The sequence below is a fragment of the Paramisgurnus dabryanus genome, chromosome 9, assembly GCF_030506205.2.
Source record: "Paramisgurnus dabryanus chromosome 9, PD_genome_1.1, whole genome shotgun sequence".
Taxonomy (NCBI): Eukaryota; Metazoa; Chordata; class Actinopteri; order Cypriniformes; family Cobitidae; genus Paramisgurnus; species Paramisgurnus dabryanus.
Window position 1 is genome coordinate 35090340 of NC_133345.1, and position 15532 is coordinate 35105871.

Sequence of the window (15532 nt, forward strand, 5' to 3'; positions counted from 1 at the left end):
TGTATTTGAGGTACTACATACTGTATAAATATATTTCTTTTAGACATGTTAAATGACGTTGGTATTAACAGGTGAGAATGAAGAGGCCGGTGTTAAAAGAGACAGAAGTTGAGATTGTGCGCTCTGGACAGTATTACATCGTCCTGCTGGGAAAGCACATCTCTCTTACCTGGGACACGGGAACCCGAATAACACTACAGATCAACGGAGAGTACAGGGTAACACACAGATATTAGTTTAATTGACTAACACATATTGTAGACAGTTTAATAAAAAGAAAATGTATACAAGGTAACTGTAATTGAATGTAACCCTAAAATAATTTTTTTTTATGAATTTGTTTTACAGTCACAGTTAAAAGTGACATTAAGAATGAGTACTGTGTAAACTATTTTTATGTGTGTTTAAGGGTAAAGTCTGTGGCCTTTGTGGAGATTTTGACGGCAGTCAGAATAATGATCTGATGAGCAGTAGTAACCAGATGGAAATGAACTTTGCTGACTTTGGAAATTCCTGGAAAGTCCAACCTAGCTGTGCTGATGCAGTTCAGGTGAGCGTGTGCTAAAATGATCGCTGTTGCTAAAAATATAGAATTTAAAGGGACACTACACTTTTTTAGAAAATATGCTCATTTTCCAGCTCCCCTAGAGTTAAATATTTGATTTTTAACGTTTTGGAATCCATTCAGCTGATCTCTGGGTCTGGTGGTACCACTATTAGCATAGCTCAGCACAATTCATTGAATCTGATTAGACCATTAGCATGGCGCTAAAAAATAGCCAAAGAGTTTTGATATTTTTCCAATTTAAAACTTGACTCTTCTGTAGTTACATCATGTATTAAGACTGACAGAAAATTTAAAGTTGCGATTTTCTAGGCAGATATGGCTAGGGACTAGGGATGCACCGATACCACTTGTTTGGAGTACGAGTACTTGCATTTCAGTACTTGCCGATACCGAGTACTTAATAAAAAACATGATTTAAATTTACAGGTAACAGCTTTAGTCATATAATTTAACAAAAAAACAAAGGACTAGTTTTCCAGTTTGTTGTAAACTCTGCCTCTTTGGACAACACAAGAGGCATTAACCCCTTACACGCCACTCAAACATAGACATTTCTCAGACCGTGGTATCGATTTCAGGTATCGGGGGACTTTTAACGACTTTAGAAAATGTGGTATAGAGGCCGATACCTGATACCAGTATCGGTATCGGTGCATCCCTACTAGGAACTATACTCTTATTCTGGTGTAATAATCAGTGACCGGTGTTGGGTGTAACTAGTTACTAAGTAATTAGTTACTGTAATTTAATTACTTTTCCTTTGAAAAAGTAAAGTAAGGGATTACTCTTATTTTTCTTGTAATCTAATTACAGTTACTTCTGATGTAACTAAATACTGTGTATGGACTCTAAAACAATTATGTATAGTACTAATACAATAGTGGATTCAACATGGTTTTAGTTTACAATTCTCATTATTAACTGGTTGATTATTATTAGCATTAATATTAAAGGAGTAGTCCACTTTAAAGATGGGGCCCATTGACTTACCATAGTATTTTTTTGACCTACTATGAAAAGTCAATGGACCCCATCTATAAAGTGGACTACTCCTTTAATGAGATGTTGGCTGTTTATTAATACTTAATAGCACATATTAATGCCTGATTCTGCAAAACCTTATTCTACATTCTTAACCCTCCCATTTCTACCAATACTTAAAACTAACAACTTCTTTAGTATTAATAAGCTGTAGTTGGAGTATATTGAGGCAAAAGTAGTTAATAGTTAGTTAATAGAGAGAACTGGACCCTAAAGTGGGACCAGAATAATTGATGTCCTTTTGTATATTATTTCTTCGAGCCATTTCAAGCCTATCCTTGTATCATGTACTAAATATGATTTAGAAAGTAATTAATAAGTAATTAAATACTTTTTGGAGAAAGTAATTTGTAAAGTAATCTAATTACATGATTGAAGATGTAATTAGTAACTAGTAATTAATTACTTTTTTTGAGTAACTTACCCAACACTGTCAGTGACTTTGCTGATGTAACATGGCTGCAGCAGATGTAGTGATATTACACACTACCCGAAAATAGTCCTCTGCTATTGAAAGTAACAAGGGGACTATTTTCGGGCAGTGCGTAATATCATTGCGCCTCCTGCAGCCATGTTACAGCAGCTAAGTCCTTGATTATTACGCCAGAACGAGAGTATAGTTCCTAGCCATATCGGCCTAGAAAATCGCAACTTTAAAATTTCCGTCTGTAAAAATACCGAAACTATTTGGTATTTTTTTTATCGCAATGCTAATGGACTAATCAGATTCAATGGATTGTGCTAAGCTGCTAAAAGTGGTAGCGCCAGACCCAGAGATCAGCTGCAGGGCCGGATTATCCAATGGGCATTATGGGCACGTGCCCAGGGGCCCACGCGCAGTTCGGGCCCAAGCGACGGGAGAAAATAAAATGTAAAATCTAATTCTTAATTATTTTGATTAATTATTTAAGTGCAAATAACCCCGCGCTAAATCGAGCGGACTGTGGGTGGCAGTAGTCTTCATAGTTTAAGTTCAGAATGAGTGAGAAAAGCAGCAGTGCACAGTTGATTTATCAGACAGTCCATAACTTTTCTTCATCTATCCTGAATTTGAAATGTCCTGTAAATGACGCGAATCAGTGCCGCTCTGACAGCCTGGTAAAGCAATCGTTTATATAAGAAATCATTTGTACTGCGTATGTGTCGAACGGAGCCGTCCGCGCTTGTCCGCGTTTGAGTATTGCTTTGGAAGCTGCGCGGAAACGCGCGCGCGAGACAAAGACAGACGCGGAAAGTTTGTCGTATTTGCGACTATGCGCAACACCAGGGACGTCGCACCCGTGGGGGATGTCACTTTTCCCGGTGAGAGGGTTCAACACCCACACTTTTTATGCAGTTTTGCAAGAACGCCTTATTAAAGTCGCTCCTCCGTTTCTCTGGCCGCTCTCTGTCTGCTGCTAGTGATGTCCAGTTCGTGAACGAATCGTTCTTTTGAACTGGTTCTTTTCAGTGAACGACTTGAATCAGTACACCTAATCGGACTGAATCGTTTTAAAAGTTTGTGTCTCGAGACAGCAATAATCCACAAGTTACTCACTTTCAGATGTGCGCGACATTCATTCTGATTCTAATTAAAATAGAGTAATCCGTATCTTAACTCGTAGAAGCTCTCCCCAACAGTATCACTGACTGAACCGAGACCTGGTGAACTTTGTTGATACTGAGCATGCGCAACAAACATACTGGTATTCCAGAGTCACCGATAAAATGAGTACCTGAATCTAGAACGGTTTCTATCGGACGCGTCCGACTTGATGAGCCGTTAATACTGTGCATGTGTTACTGAAAAGCACGATACAGCGACTCTCGAGTCAGGAACAGGTTGCTGCATTCATGGAGTCACCAGTTCACTGATTTGAGAACAGTTTCTATCGGACGCGTCCAAAGAACTAATCAAAGAACTGTGGATACTGAGCTAGCGTGAGCCAAACAGTACGGACATAAGTTAGTTTCTGTTAATTCTGCTAATACTATAGCCTACATGAATTGCAGATGATTGACAGACATAAAGTAAGTTTATTTAATATTACCATAAAACTTACGCGAAATATGCATGGATCAGCTAATTATATTAAACACCGTTTTGACTAAAATGTATTTGTTAGGTGTGTGTGTGTGTGTGCAGATTATTTTTTAAGTTGTTATGAGCTTGATCATGATTTCTGTTAAACGTTTTTGAATGTGCTTTAGTTGGAATTTTTGATTTGTTTTATGTATTCTACCCTCCTGGATGATGGAATTAGATGCGAATGACGTCATTACGTAAAGTACGTTAAAGAACTGGTGAATCGGTTTTTTGAACCAGTTCTTTGAAACGAACTGTCCGAAAGAACTGATTCACAAAAAAGAGTCGGACTTCCCATCACTATCTGCTGCGCTGCGCTGCGCTGCATTCTCTCCCCCTCCCCTCTCAAACATGACGCCGGCTTTGAGTGTTACCGGCTGATGATTGGCTGTTCTGCCTTAAGTCCCGCCTCTCTTGGTGGGAGATTGATCGGTCAGCTCGTGCTGAGGAGGCGAGAACTTATGTTTATTTACATCTCCCTTTTTCAGGTAGGCTACTTTGAATGAGTGTTTAAAAAACTTTAAAAAACTTTATTAAACACTTTAATCAACTCTATGCTTTTGAGGTTTTTGAATAAGCTTGATAAATGTGTTTGGGACTAATGCTAATTGGGTTATTGTTCAGCAGCTGGCTAAATTCGGTCATGTGTAGACAATGTGGCATGCAATGTATAACCTGTGATGAAGAAGGCAGGGAATTGACGAGGATGAGGGACAAATTGCAATCGATTTGATATTTTGAGCATTGTTTGTTGATTAGCTGAATACTTTGTTAATACTACCTGTTGTGTATGATTGTACTTGTTGAGGAGAAAAAAAAAAAGAAATGATGACATAGTTCTTCAACAGGTAACTTATGCAAACAATGAAAGAAAAGTGTAGCCTATATTATTTTAATGTAAAAACTGTAAATTGTTACATCATTTAGACCACCAGAGAAAAAGCTTTTCAGGGCACAAGTAGCAAAATTTTGCAGTAACAGTCCTGTCAGACCCATGTCACTATCGAGCTTACCATTATCTTACCATTATCAATAAGATACAGAAAAGAAAGAGGCAGGAGAAGATTGACACGTTTTCAAGAGAAATCCTGTAAGTGAAGTTGAAAGCTGGACGTTGATAAATGTTGACATTAAACAACAGTAGCCTATTACCATTATATATTTTTGCATTAATTTAATATACCGGTATTACTTTTCAAGTTTCAATAAGGTTTGCTAGTACCACAGCCTTATTCCTTTATCACCTTGTTTAGGAGATGAGGTTGCTGGAGGCATTAGTTTAAAGAGAGAGAGAGACAGAAAGTTTCACAGGTGTGCAATGAAAAATGAATGTTACAGTTTGTGAAAGAGGTCTATGAAGGAAGAGAGGGTGTGTTTGTGTCATGGGTGGTGCTTAATTCCATCCCAGGTGCACATACGCGTGTTTCTGGGGCGTTTATATCAAATTTAAAATGATATATATCCATCCCCCACACTTTTAAAAAGCTTGCTACGCCCCTGCGCAACACACGTATTTCCTCCTCTGCATCTGTGCGCAACAGTGCAACACACATCGCCAACAGACAGACAGGTATGAGCTCTTCACACAGGTCATATTCCAGCTGTGTTTTTCTTGACTTGTGGGGAGGTCAGTGGAGATCAAATGACTTAACTGCAGTACCTCAGTTTTTCAGCTAATTATCAAAATTTTTGTCTTGCTAACATGATAACATACGTTTTCTAAAGTGTGGATAAGCCAATAGTAACAGATTTTAGTTTAAAGTTCAATACTTTTTGTAACAGTTTCAGTAATTTTTTTATTTTGTCAATCTATCTGTATTGTTTTTCCCACTATTTTTGCAGCATTTTTCCTGTGAAATTAACAATATAGCAGCAACCCTCCTTTTTTAGTTTAGTATAAAGATGTGTTATTTTAACACCAAAGGAGTAGTCATTTATTCTAAATATATTTTAAACTAGTAGAACATGCACATTGTTGGCAGTATCGTTTGCTGTCTTGTATTTTGTGTTCTATTTTGTAGAAATCTGTAGAGTATGAAACAGTTGTGTGTGTGTGAAGGAATTAAAATAAACTGGTAAGGAAGTTGTGTCAATATATTCAATCTTTTGTTAAAAAAAGAATTAGGCCTACTGTAAGAGAAGTGCCCTTTTTTCACTTGAGCATCTGCCCCCTGTGCAGTTCTCTGTGCAGGTCCCTCCTTGCAACAAAAATATCTACATGTATTGATATTGTCCTACAGGTAGTGATCATACACTCTAAAAAAACAAACGGTGCTATATAGCACCAAAACTGTTGCTTTGGATCGTAATCATAGAAGAACCGTTTTTAGTGCCATATAGCACCGGTGAAGCACCAGTGAAGCACCAGTGAAGCACCAGTGAAGCACCTGTGTAGAACCATAATAGTGCTTTGTAGAACCATATGTGGTGCTATAGTGGTGCTATATGGCCCCTATATGGTTTAGGGCTGTCAACGAATATTCTAAATTCGAATATATATTCGAATAGTTAAAAAAAACGAATTTCGAATATGAAAATTAATATTCGAATAAATTATTATTATTTTTTTAAAACCCGCGGTAGTAGAGGCGTGGCTGTCTGCTTTGTAAGTGGGCGCACTAATGCGCCTGGTTCAGGGACAGGTCACAGTAGTCACACTGACGCGTCTTGCATGGAAGATGACAGAAAGTCGACCGCAGCAGAGAAAGCGATTTTAACCCCCAAAAATCTAAAAAGCTATGTCTGGAAGTACTTTGGATTTTGGTCGGTAGGAGGTAAAATTGTTGAGCTGCGAGATAAAGTTGTTAGCATACCATTCGACCACGTTAGCAACATGATGTCACATCTCGAAAATGTGCACCCAAATGAGCATGGCATCTTGTACACACTGCATATTTTACGGGACTGACAATCGCATTCTACAACCGCATTAACTCCCGCAAACTGCAGTGACAGCCGCGTTTACAGAAACTTTGTATAGCCTACATAACCGAAATGAACAACTAGTTAATAAAGTGTTTAAACGTGCATCATGGACATGACAGGTCTCTCTTCTGAAGAATCAAATTATTACAAGGGGGAAAAGTCTTCTGTATGCGCGCGGTACAGAGAATGACAGAGGCACAAGCGTTTGCTGACTAGTGTTGCCAGATCTTGCACTAAAAAAACAGCGAACAAGAAAAATCCAATAATAAACCGAAATAAATCCAAACGCTTTACCTCAAAGATCATAATATTGGGACTGGCACCTTCACATTTTAACAACACCAAAAACTTGATCGCTTCATGAGCCAAAAGCCATAAACGGTTAAACGCTAAAATGGTATGTGAGTACAAAAAAGACGAGGACCTGGCAACACTGCAAGAGCGCGCGCAGCCTCACAAATGCGTACAATACACAACGACACGACGGAGGTTTATTGCAAAACATAATGCTGTTAAACTATTTTCATCAAAGCTGTGAGTGATAAGCATGTGAGACGGCAGACCGTTGCTATGGTTATCTCCGTGTCAATCATCATATTTTCACATTTAAATGCGGTTGTCACTCCTGAAAGTTTGCAGTGTGTACGAGACCACAATGTGTGGAACTCCAGCTAAACAGTCACGTCTTAACACTTTGCATCGCCCGCCACAAGCTATTTGTCTGCAACACAACAAGAGGTCATAACGGAGAAATTAATTTCGTTCATTTGTAAGGACATGAGACCGATCAGTGTCGTGGATGGAGCAGGCTTCAGGGAGTTTTGTCAAGCAATGTAACCGAGGTACCATATCATTTTGATGTCTCTTGATTTACTTGTTTTGTGTATGTAATATACGTTGTCAAATATGTTTAAACACTACCTATAGAAGTAGTTTTGTCTCTTATATTAATTTGTCCTGTTATTGACGTAATGCGTCGGTAACGTTGAAAAAATGGGCAACCAGATATTCGAATAGTTCGAATATTCGTGGGTTTTTTAGGGAGAATATTCGAACGTCATTTTTGAGCAATTTTGACACCCCTAATATGGTTCTACACAGGTGCTTCACTGGTGCTTCACCGGTGCTATATGGCACTAAAAACGGTTCTTCTATGATTACGATCCAAAGCAACAGTTTTGGTAATATATAGCACCGTTTGTTTTTTTAGAGTGTAGGCTGTAATGTATCAGTGTAAATCCTGTAAAAGTAGAGGTGTTTCTAACAAAAAAAAACATATAATACTGTATATATATTCAATTTGATTGTGTGTGGGGGGGCCTACAAGACATTGTGCCCAGGGGCCTCCGAATTCTTAATTCGGGCCTGATCAGCTGAATGATTCCAAAACGGTGAAAATCAAATGTTTAACTCTAGAGGAGCTAGAAAATGAGCAAATTTTCAAAAAAGGTGGAGTGTACCTTTAAGGAGCATTACAGTAGTGTCTGCTATGCAATGCATTTTCATTCTGTTGATTACTTTTGAAAAGCTGATTTGGATGTCAATGTCCAGGTACCATCTCAATGCAGCACAGACATGGTAAAGTTGGTGACAGTGGAGCAGTCCTGTCGTGTGCTCACCAGCACCCCCTTCAGGGAGTGTAATAGTGTGGTTTGTAAACTTTAAATTCATATTATAAAAATGTCTTCTGAAAAGTCCTTCATGCTCTTTTTTATAGTCTAAATCTCATTCTTTGTCATTGTAAGGTGGACCCTGAGCCGTACTGGGACATTTGTACTCATGACACATGCTCGTGTGCATCTGTCGGAGATTGTGCGTGTTACTGTAATGCCATTGCTGCGTATGCACACGAGTGTGCTCAGAAGGGAGTGGTGGTGAACTGGAGATCCAACGACTTGTGCCGTGAGTTACACTTTCAGGAAACACTAAGTCGAATAGCGGTATTGCAATTCGAAAGCTTGAAATTTTGAAAGCGAGGACTCGAAGGCCATAGCCACCAAAATCCACTAGACTGTAAAAAGTGAAAGTTGGATCTACTTAAAAAATACTTAAAGTGAGAAAATAAAAGTTGAAGAAATCTATTTTTTGAGGGTCCGAAGTATTTTTTCTAAGTTAATCCAACTTTCCCCTTTACAGTGTAGGGGAACTGAAATGAGTTGGTCTAGCCTACGGAGGCTCCATTTGAATTTCGAATTGGGCGGCCTTACCAGCCTTTAGTCGTGCCGCTGTGACGCAAACGGTCTTTAAATGCAGCCATCGGAGGATGCAGCTTACAAATTGGGATGGAGATTTTTTTGTGCTTGTGCTGTGTCAGGGGTGGTATTATTATAATAAGATCCCCTTCTGACATCACAAGGGGCGCCAAATTTAATGACCTATTTTTCACATGTTTGCAGAGAATGGTTTACTAAAACTAAGTTACTGGGTTGTTCTTTTTTACATTTACAAGGTTGATAGAAGCACTGGGGACTCAGTTATAGCACTTAAACATCTGATTATCGTGATATGTCCCCTTTAAATATTAAATCCATATGACTGTATTCCAAGTTCTCTAAATCCATAGCTTTGGGTGAAGAACAAACACAAATACGTTAAATAAAAGTGTCTTATAAATAACTGCTTTCTTGCTTACATACAGCACTAAGCTGTGAGGAGTTAAATAAGGACGCAGGAGTGAAGTGCGAGTGGAAATATAACGCCTGTGGTAGCGCTTGTCCCAAAACCTGTCAGCACCCTGAACCTTTGAACTGTCCCGTGACATGTGTGGAGGGATGCCATGCCGTCTGCCCACCAGGTAGCTATTCAGGAATTCACACATACTTGAAAATACTTCACAGACTTCTCTCTCACATTATTTCACAACTGTGGTCTGCTTCAATGCCTTCAGGACAAATTTTGGATGAGGTGCTAAAGAAGTGTGTGGAACCATCGCAATGTCAGGACTGTATGCATGCTGGAGAGAGAATTTCCCATGGAAAAAAGTTTGTGCTGAACAAAGATGATCCACATCTCTGCCAGATATGGTACAGTAAATTATGTGTGGGATAGGTCACCCAAAAATGAAAATGGTTGCTTAGCTAGGGGACCCCCATAATCTTCGAACACTGCCTAAAATGTGTCTTTGTGTTTAAATGTGTTTTAGCCACTGTGAGAGCAACACAATGACATGTGATCCATGTCCCGATGATACTTCCTCCACGCTATCACCGACCACTATCTTCAACACTCCGACACCCCTCCCGCTGTCCACGGCAATACCGGAGGACGCCTGTGACAGGGCGATGGATCTTGCCTTCTTAGTGGATGGATCATCTGCTATAAGTGAGGAAGACTTTGACTTAATCAAACTCTTCATCCTAAGGGTCGTGGAACGGTTCCGCATGGGTTCCGCTCACACTCGTGCCACAGTTCTGCTCTTCCACTCTGGTGTGAAGAGTTACGATATGCAGGTGCAAAAGTGGATTTTTAAGAATATGGTGCGTGGGTTGCATTACAGTGGTGGGGATGTGGCGTTCATGGATGAGGCCATAAAATACCTGGCGGTCTACATCTACGACAAGAACAAGCGTGTGCACGCGGGGCGCGTTGCGATCTTGCTGACGGCGAGTACTAATCCTCGGCCCATGCGCAGCACTCAGCGGCTGCTGCGTAAGAAAGACATAACCATCCTCACGGTCGCCCTCGGACCTGACGTCAGTATGGCACAGGTCAATGAGATCACAAAAGCGACACCCAGCAGTCGCGCATTTGTGGTCAGCGGTGCGGCGGAGCTCGACGATCGGGCTCTGAACATCACCGACTACCTTTGCACCTTGGGGTTGGACCCGGAACCCCCAAAGAAACCCACTCCTGTGGCTAGTACCACAACTAAACCAGCAACCTTAACAACTACTACAACCTCTAAACCCAACGTTGCCACAGTTCCCCCAACCGCTGCTATTCTCTATTCTGGAACCACACTTTTTCCAACTACAGTAACAACAACCGAGGTCGTCTTCTTGTTGGAAAGCTCAAACTCAATGGGCGAGGAAAACTTTAATAAAACTCGTGATGCGCTGGTGGACGTCATTGCTTCACTTGATGACAAAGAGGTGGAGAATCTTCGAATTACAGTGATGCAGTACTCTCTCACTGTTACCGTGGTGATCAACCGCATGGAAATGTGGCACAGGGAGCAGGTGCTGCGTAGAATGCGACAGTTACGCTGGACGAGTGGGGAAGAAGTCAACACGGGTCATGCCATTCAATCTGTATACGAATCTGTTTCAACGGAGACGCCCAGTCGTTCACCGGACCAGTTGGTTTTTCTTATAACCCAGAGTCCACCTACCGACGTGATTCGGCGCCCTCAGAGTTCCACCCATAGGAAATTGTATCCGATTGGGATTGGCCAACATATTCAATACGAGGACCTCGCCCTGCTGAGTTTTCCGGAGGAACCTATCATGATGAAAAACCCATCGGACATTAGGAGATTGGGTCCCATGCTGATTAATATCAGTAGAACAATTAATCGCCGTCTGGTGCCCACACTTCCACCGAGAGCAACACTGCCCCCTTCAGGTCAGATACTAGATCACTGCTTTATCCTCTGTTCCACATTCATTGCAATTTTTCCCTTAAAATTATCTATCTTACACTGCCGTACCTTGGTAACAGTTACAATTATATACTATTATATAATCACCCATGTGTGTTTATTCAGTGCCGTGCTCTAAACCCATGGATCTGTTGTTCCTGCTGAGAGCCTCTTCTGATAACCAGTTTGAAGACCTGAAAACATTTGTGAAAACGTTTATAAGAAGCACACCTATCGGTAAGTCATCTGAACGAATGCCTCCGTGTGTACGCCGTATAATGGCTCCTTTTGATGAGGATTAATGTTCGTTTTTAGGTCGTAACGAGACACAAGTTGCAGTGATTGTGTATGGAGCGAAATCACCCATGGGGATCTCCTGGAGAGATGAGCAGAATAAAGACAACCTCATCAAGCTGCTAGATAATTTACACGGCGAATCAGACAACGCATCCAGACTGGGTAAACATGCGACACAGCAGGCGCAGTGCAGCTTGACAGTTTAAATGTATGCCACTTGTACATCTGTGCGTTCTTTCCTTTTTCTCTGCAGGAGCTGCTCTGCGATTGGCCGTGCAGACTGCCGTTTCATCCACCAGCGGGGGACGGATGGGCATCCCTAAAGCCGTGGTTATGATAGTGACTGACAGGTCAATAGATTCGGTGCATGAGCCTGCAAATGAGGCTCTGACTGCCGGTAGGTAATTTTGTGGTGGCCAAAATTATTAGATTACCTGACAGATCTGTTTATATTAACCTTTTTTGCTTCCAAAACATGATATTTTATAATGATGGTTGAATAGTCCCATTGATTACTTTTAATAGCAGGGGAATATTTTCAGGCGCTACGTAATATCACTACGTCTGCTGCAGCCATGTTACGGCAGCAAAGTCCTTGATTATTACGCCAGAATGAGAGTATAGTTCCTAGCCATATCTGCCTAGAAAATCACAACTTTTAATTTTCTGTCGGTTTTAGTACACAATGTAACTACAGAAGAGTCCAGTTTTAAATAAGAAAAATATTGAAACTTTTTGGTTATTTTTGAGCGCGATGCTAATGGTCTAATCAGATTCAATGGATTATGCTAAAAGTGGTACCGCCAGACCCGGAGATCAGCTGAATGGATTCCAAAACGGAAAAAATCTAATATTTAACTCTAGGGGAGCTGGAAAATGAGCATTTTTGTTTTTTTTAAATGGAGTTTCCCTTTAATAAAGCCACATACCTTGTAGATATCAGAGAACAATTTATCGATATTTCAATGCATTTTTGGCACCTTTAATATTTGGTATGTCCACATTGCAGCACATCAGTCTGGCAGTGTGTCAATATATTTCCTTAGATCTTCCTTAGTAATGTTATCCCATGCTTTCTGCAACTCAAGCCAAAAACTTTCCTTTAAATGTACAAGTGAAGTTTATTTAATTTTTTTCGATGGGGTTGAGGTCCAGACCAGTAAGGAAAAAGGCCTAAATCTTTTTATAATGGCTCTTTGTATAGTTTATAGAGAATAATGATGACTTTGTACTGCAGATACAGTGGTGGCCATCATATGTAGATTTGCATGTGTATGTTTCATACAGGTGTATCTGTGTTTCCTATTGGACTGGGTCAACAGTATGACCAAACTGAGCTGAGCGTGCTCGCTGGCCCACATTCTCAGAACAACATTATCCGTCTCAGAAGCACAGAGTACCTGCTTGCTATGGTTGTGCTGGACCAATCATTCACGGATAAACTCTGCAGGGGTGAGACATAGACACACACAGACAACAATACAAGTGCATGCTGTTTCAGCAATTTCATGATAATGAAGATACTGATGATTATAATAACAATGGTGATGATCATGATTATGATGGTGATGGTAATGTCCCTTAGCTGGTCCACCGGGAGTGTGTGTGGATGATGAAGGAAATGAACGGAAGGTGAGCTGAGCATAAGTTGATGCAGAATTCCCATAAACTTCCCAGAATTCCATCAAACTTCACCTAAAGCCAACTTTCAATTTATCAGCTTCTAATTTTCTACAATGCAAAAAATGATTTTCTTACTTAGTATTTTTGTCTTGTTTTCAGTAAAAATATCTAACAATTCTTAAATTAAGATCTATTTTCTTGATGAGCAAAATGATCTAGGAAAATTAGTCTAGTTTTTAGACAAAAAATATAAAATGTAAGTCAATAATGCAGGGATAGTTCACCTTAAAATGAAAATTCTGTCATCATTTACTCATCCTCATGTTGTTGTAAACCTGTATGAATTTCTTTTTTCTGATGAACACGAAAGAAGATATTTTGAGAAATGATAATAAACACACAGCAGATAGTGACCATTGACGTCTACAGTAGGAATAAAAAAATATGATGGAATTTAATGGGTAACGTAAACTGTGTGCTTACCATCATTTCTCAAAATATTTTCTTCATCATTTATCACAATACTTCCACAATATTTTTTTCTTACTATGGAAGTTAATGGTTACAATCAGCTGTGTGCTTACCACACTGCAAAAAATGAATTTCAGAATTTTTTTTTTAGTATTTTTGTCTTGTTTTCAGTAAAAAATATCTAAAAATTCTTAAATGAAGATGCTTTTTCCTGATGAGCAAAACGACCCAAGAAAATAAGTCTGGTTTTTAGACCAAAAATATCAAATTTAAGTGATTTTGTGCATAAAACAAGAAAAAAAATCTGCCAATGGGGTAAGCAAAAAAATCTTGAACATTTTTCTTAAACACTAAATTCAAAAAAAAATTCCAGAAAAATGTGCTTACCCCATTGGCAGATTTTTTTTGCTTGTTTTATGCACAAAATCACTTAAATTTTATATTTTTGGTGTAAAAACTAGACTTATTTTCTTTGGTCGTTTTTTTCTCATCAAGAAAATGCATTTTAATTTAAGAATTTTTAGATATTTTTACTGAAAACAAGACAAAAATACTAAGAAAATATTTTCTTGAAAATCTTTCAAGAAATTCTGCTGTGTGTTTACCATCATTTCTCAAAATATCTTCTTTTGTGTTCCACAGAAAAAAGAAATTCATACAGGTTTATAAAAACATGAGGATAAGAAAATGTTTACAGAATATTCATTTTACGATGAACTATCCAAGCAAAAAAAATCTGCCAATGGAATAAAAAATATAAAAGTCAAATTTTTTCATAAACACTTAAATCAAGAGCATTTTTCTTATTCAATTGGCAGATTTTTTTGCATGTTTTAAGCAAACATTCGCTTAAATTTTATATTTTTTTGTCTAAAAACTATTTTCCTAAGTCATTTTGCTCATCAAGAAAATACATTTTAAGTAAGAAAGTCATTTTTTTGCAGTGTACTGAACAATCTCAGTTCCTTCATCACTAGGCCTTGGGGTCCATAACCTCAGAGACGGCGTTCTGTGCAACTAACTTCATCCTTCACCAAAAACTCACCGCTCAATAACAATATACTTTTAAATCTAAGGCCATAAACAAACGATATCCTACAACACGTTTCAGTGCCTCATGCAGACTAAAGCTGCGTACACACCAAATGCGAAGCATCTCTTTCCTCGCTCTAGATCACTAGCGGGATTTAACTTTGTGTCAAGCAAATTTTTTTCTTAAGTTGAATATAAGTTTGATGTGTATAGCACATGTTTTTACAGCAATCGCACTGCCCACTTTGCATCATTCGCATCGCCTTGCGCAAGTTCGCGTCTATTCGCATCTTTGCATTGAATTTAATAGCGCAAATTGTTGAATTCGTGTTTGGTGTGTACGCCCCTTAACAGGTCTCTTGTTTGTATTTCTGCACTATTTTGATATTTGCCAATCTCTGTCCGTCAGCCCGGTGAGGTGTGGATGTTGTCAGACAGATGTCACTCAGTGCTATGCAACCCATCAGGAACAGTAACGCTGCAAAGCCATCGAGTCAACTGCGAGAAGATGGAGCGTCCCGTCTGCAAAAACAACCTTCAGCCCCTCCGGCTAAACCACACCTGCGGATGTACCTGGGCCTGCCCCTGTATGAACAAACCCCCCTCACAACACCTGGTGGTCTCATGGATTGCACAGATGTGCACAAACCCCTTTTGAATAGCTTGTAGACTGATTTTAACTCTTTCACCGCCAGCGTTTTTTAAAAAAGTTGCCAGCCAGCGCCAGCGTTTTTCATGATTTTCACCAAAGTTTAATGCCTTCCAGAAAATGTTCTTCTTTAAATATATAAACATACAATATACCAAAGAACAGACCCTCTGCTTTCAAAAAAAAAAAACGTTTCATCCTACCTTCAGTGGTTCTTTTGAAATCAGCTTTTGAATATGGGTAGGTTTCTGCAAAAACACCACATTTTGAGCAAAAAGCAGA

At 39.3% G+C, this 15532-nt stretch overlaps 1 protein-coding gene across 1 annotated transcript in view; it reads left to right on the top strand.

The window, feature by feature from the left end:
* The window catches only part of vwf (von Willebrand factor), a 54898-nt gene that overhangs the window by 22362 nt on the left and 17004 nt on the right, over positions 1 to 15532 (top strand). The window contains exons 22-34 of the mRNA XM_065283623.2: positions 72 to 218; positions 410 to 550; positions 8151 to 8249; positions 8345 to 8501; positions 9238 to 9393; positions 9487 to 9622; positions 9742 to 11162; positions 11305 to 11415; positions 11494 to 11637; positions 11729 to 11872; positions 12763 to 12927; positions 13061 to 13107; positions 15011 to 15188. Coding sequence (XP_065139695.1) covers positions 72 to 218; positions 410 to 550; positions 8151 to 8249; positions 8345 to 8501; positions 9238 to 9393; positions 9487 to 9622; positions 9742 to 11162; positions 11305 to 11415; positions 11494 to 11637; positions 11729 to 11872; positions 12763 to 12927; positions 13061 to 13107; positions 15011 to 15188 — 3046 coding nt within the window. The remainder of the gene's footprint in view (positions 1 to 71; positions 219 to 409; positions 551 to 8150; positions 8250 to 8344; positions 8502 to 9237; positions 9394 to 9486; positions 9623 to 9741; positions 11163 to 11304; positions 11416 to 11493; positions 11638 to 11728; positions 11873 to 12762; positions 12928 to 13060; positions 13108 to 15010; positions 15189 to 15532) is intronic.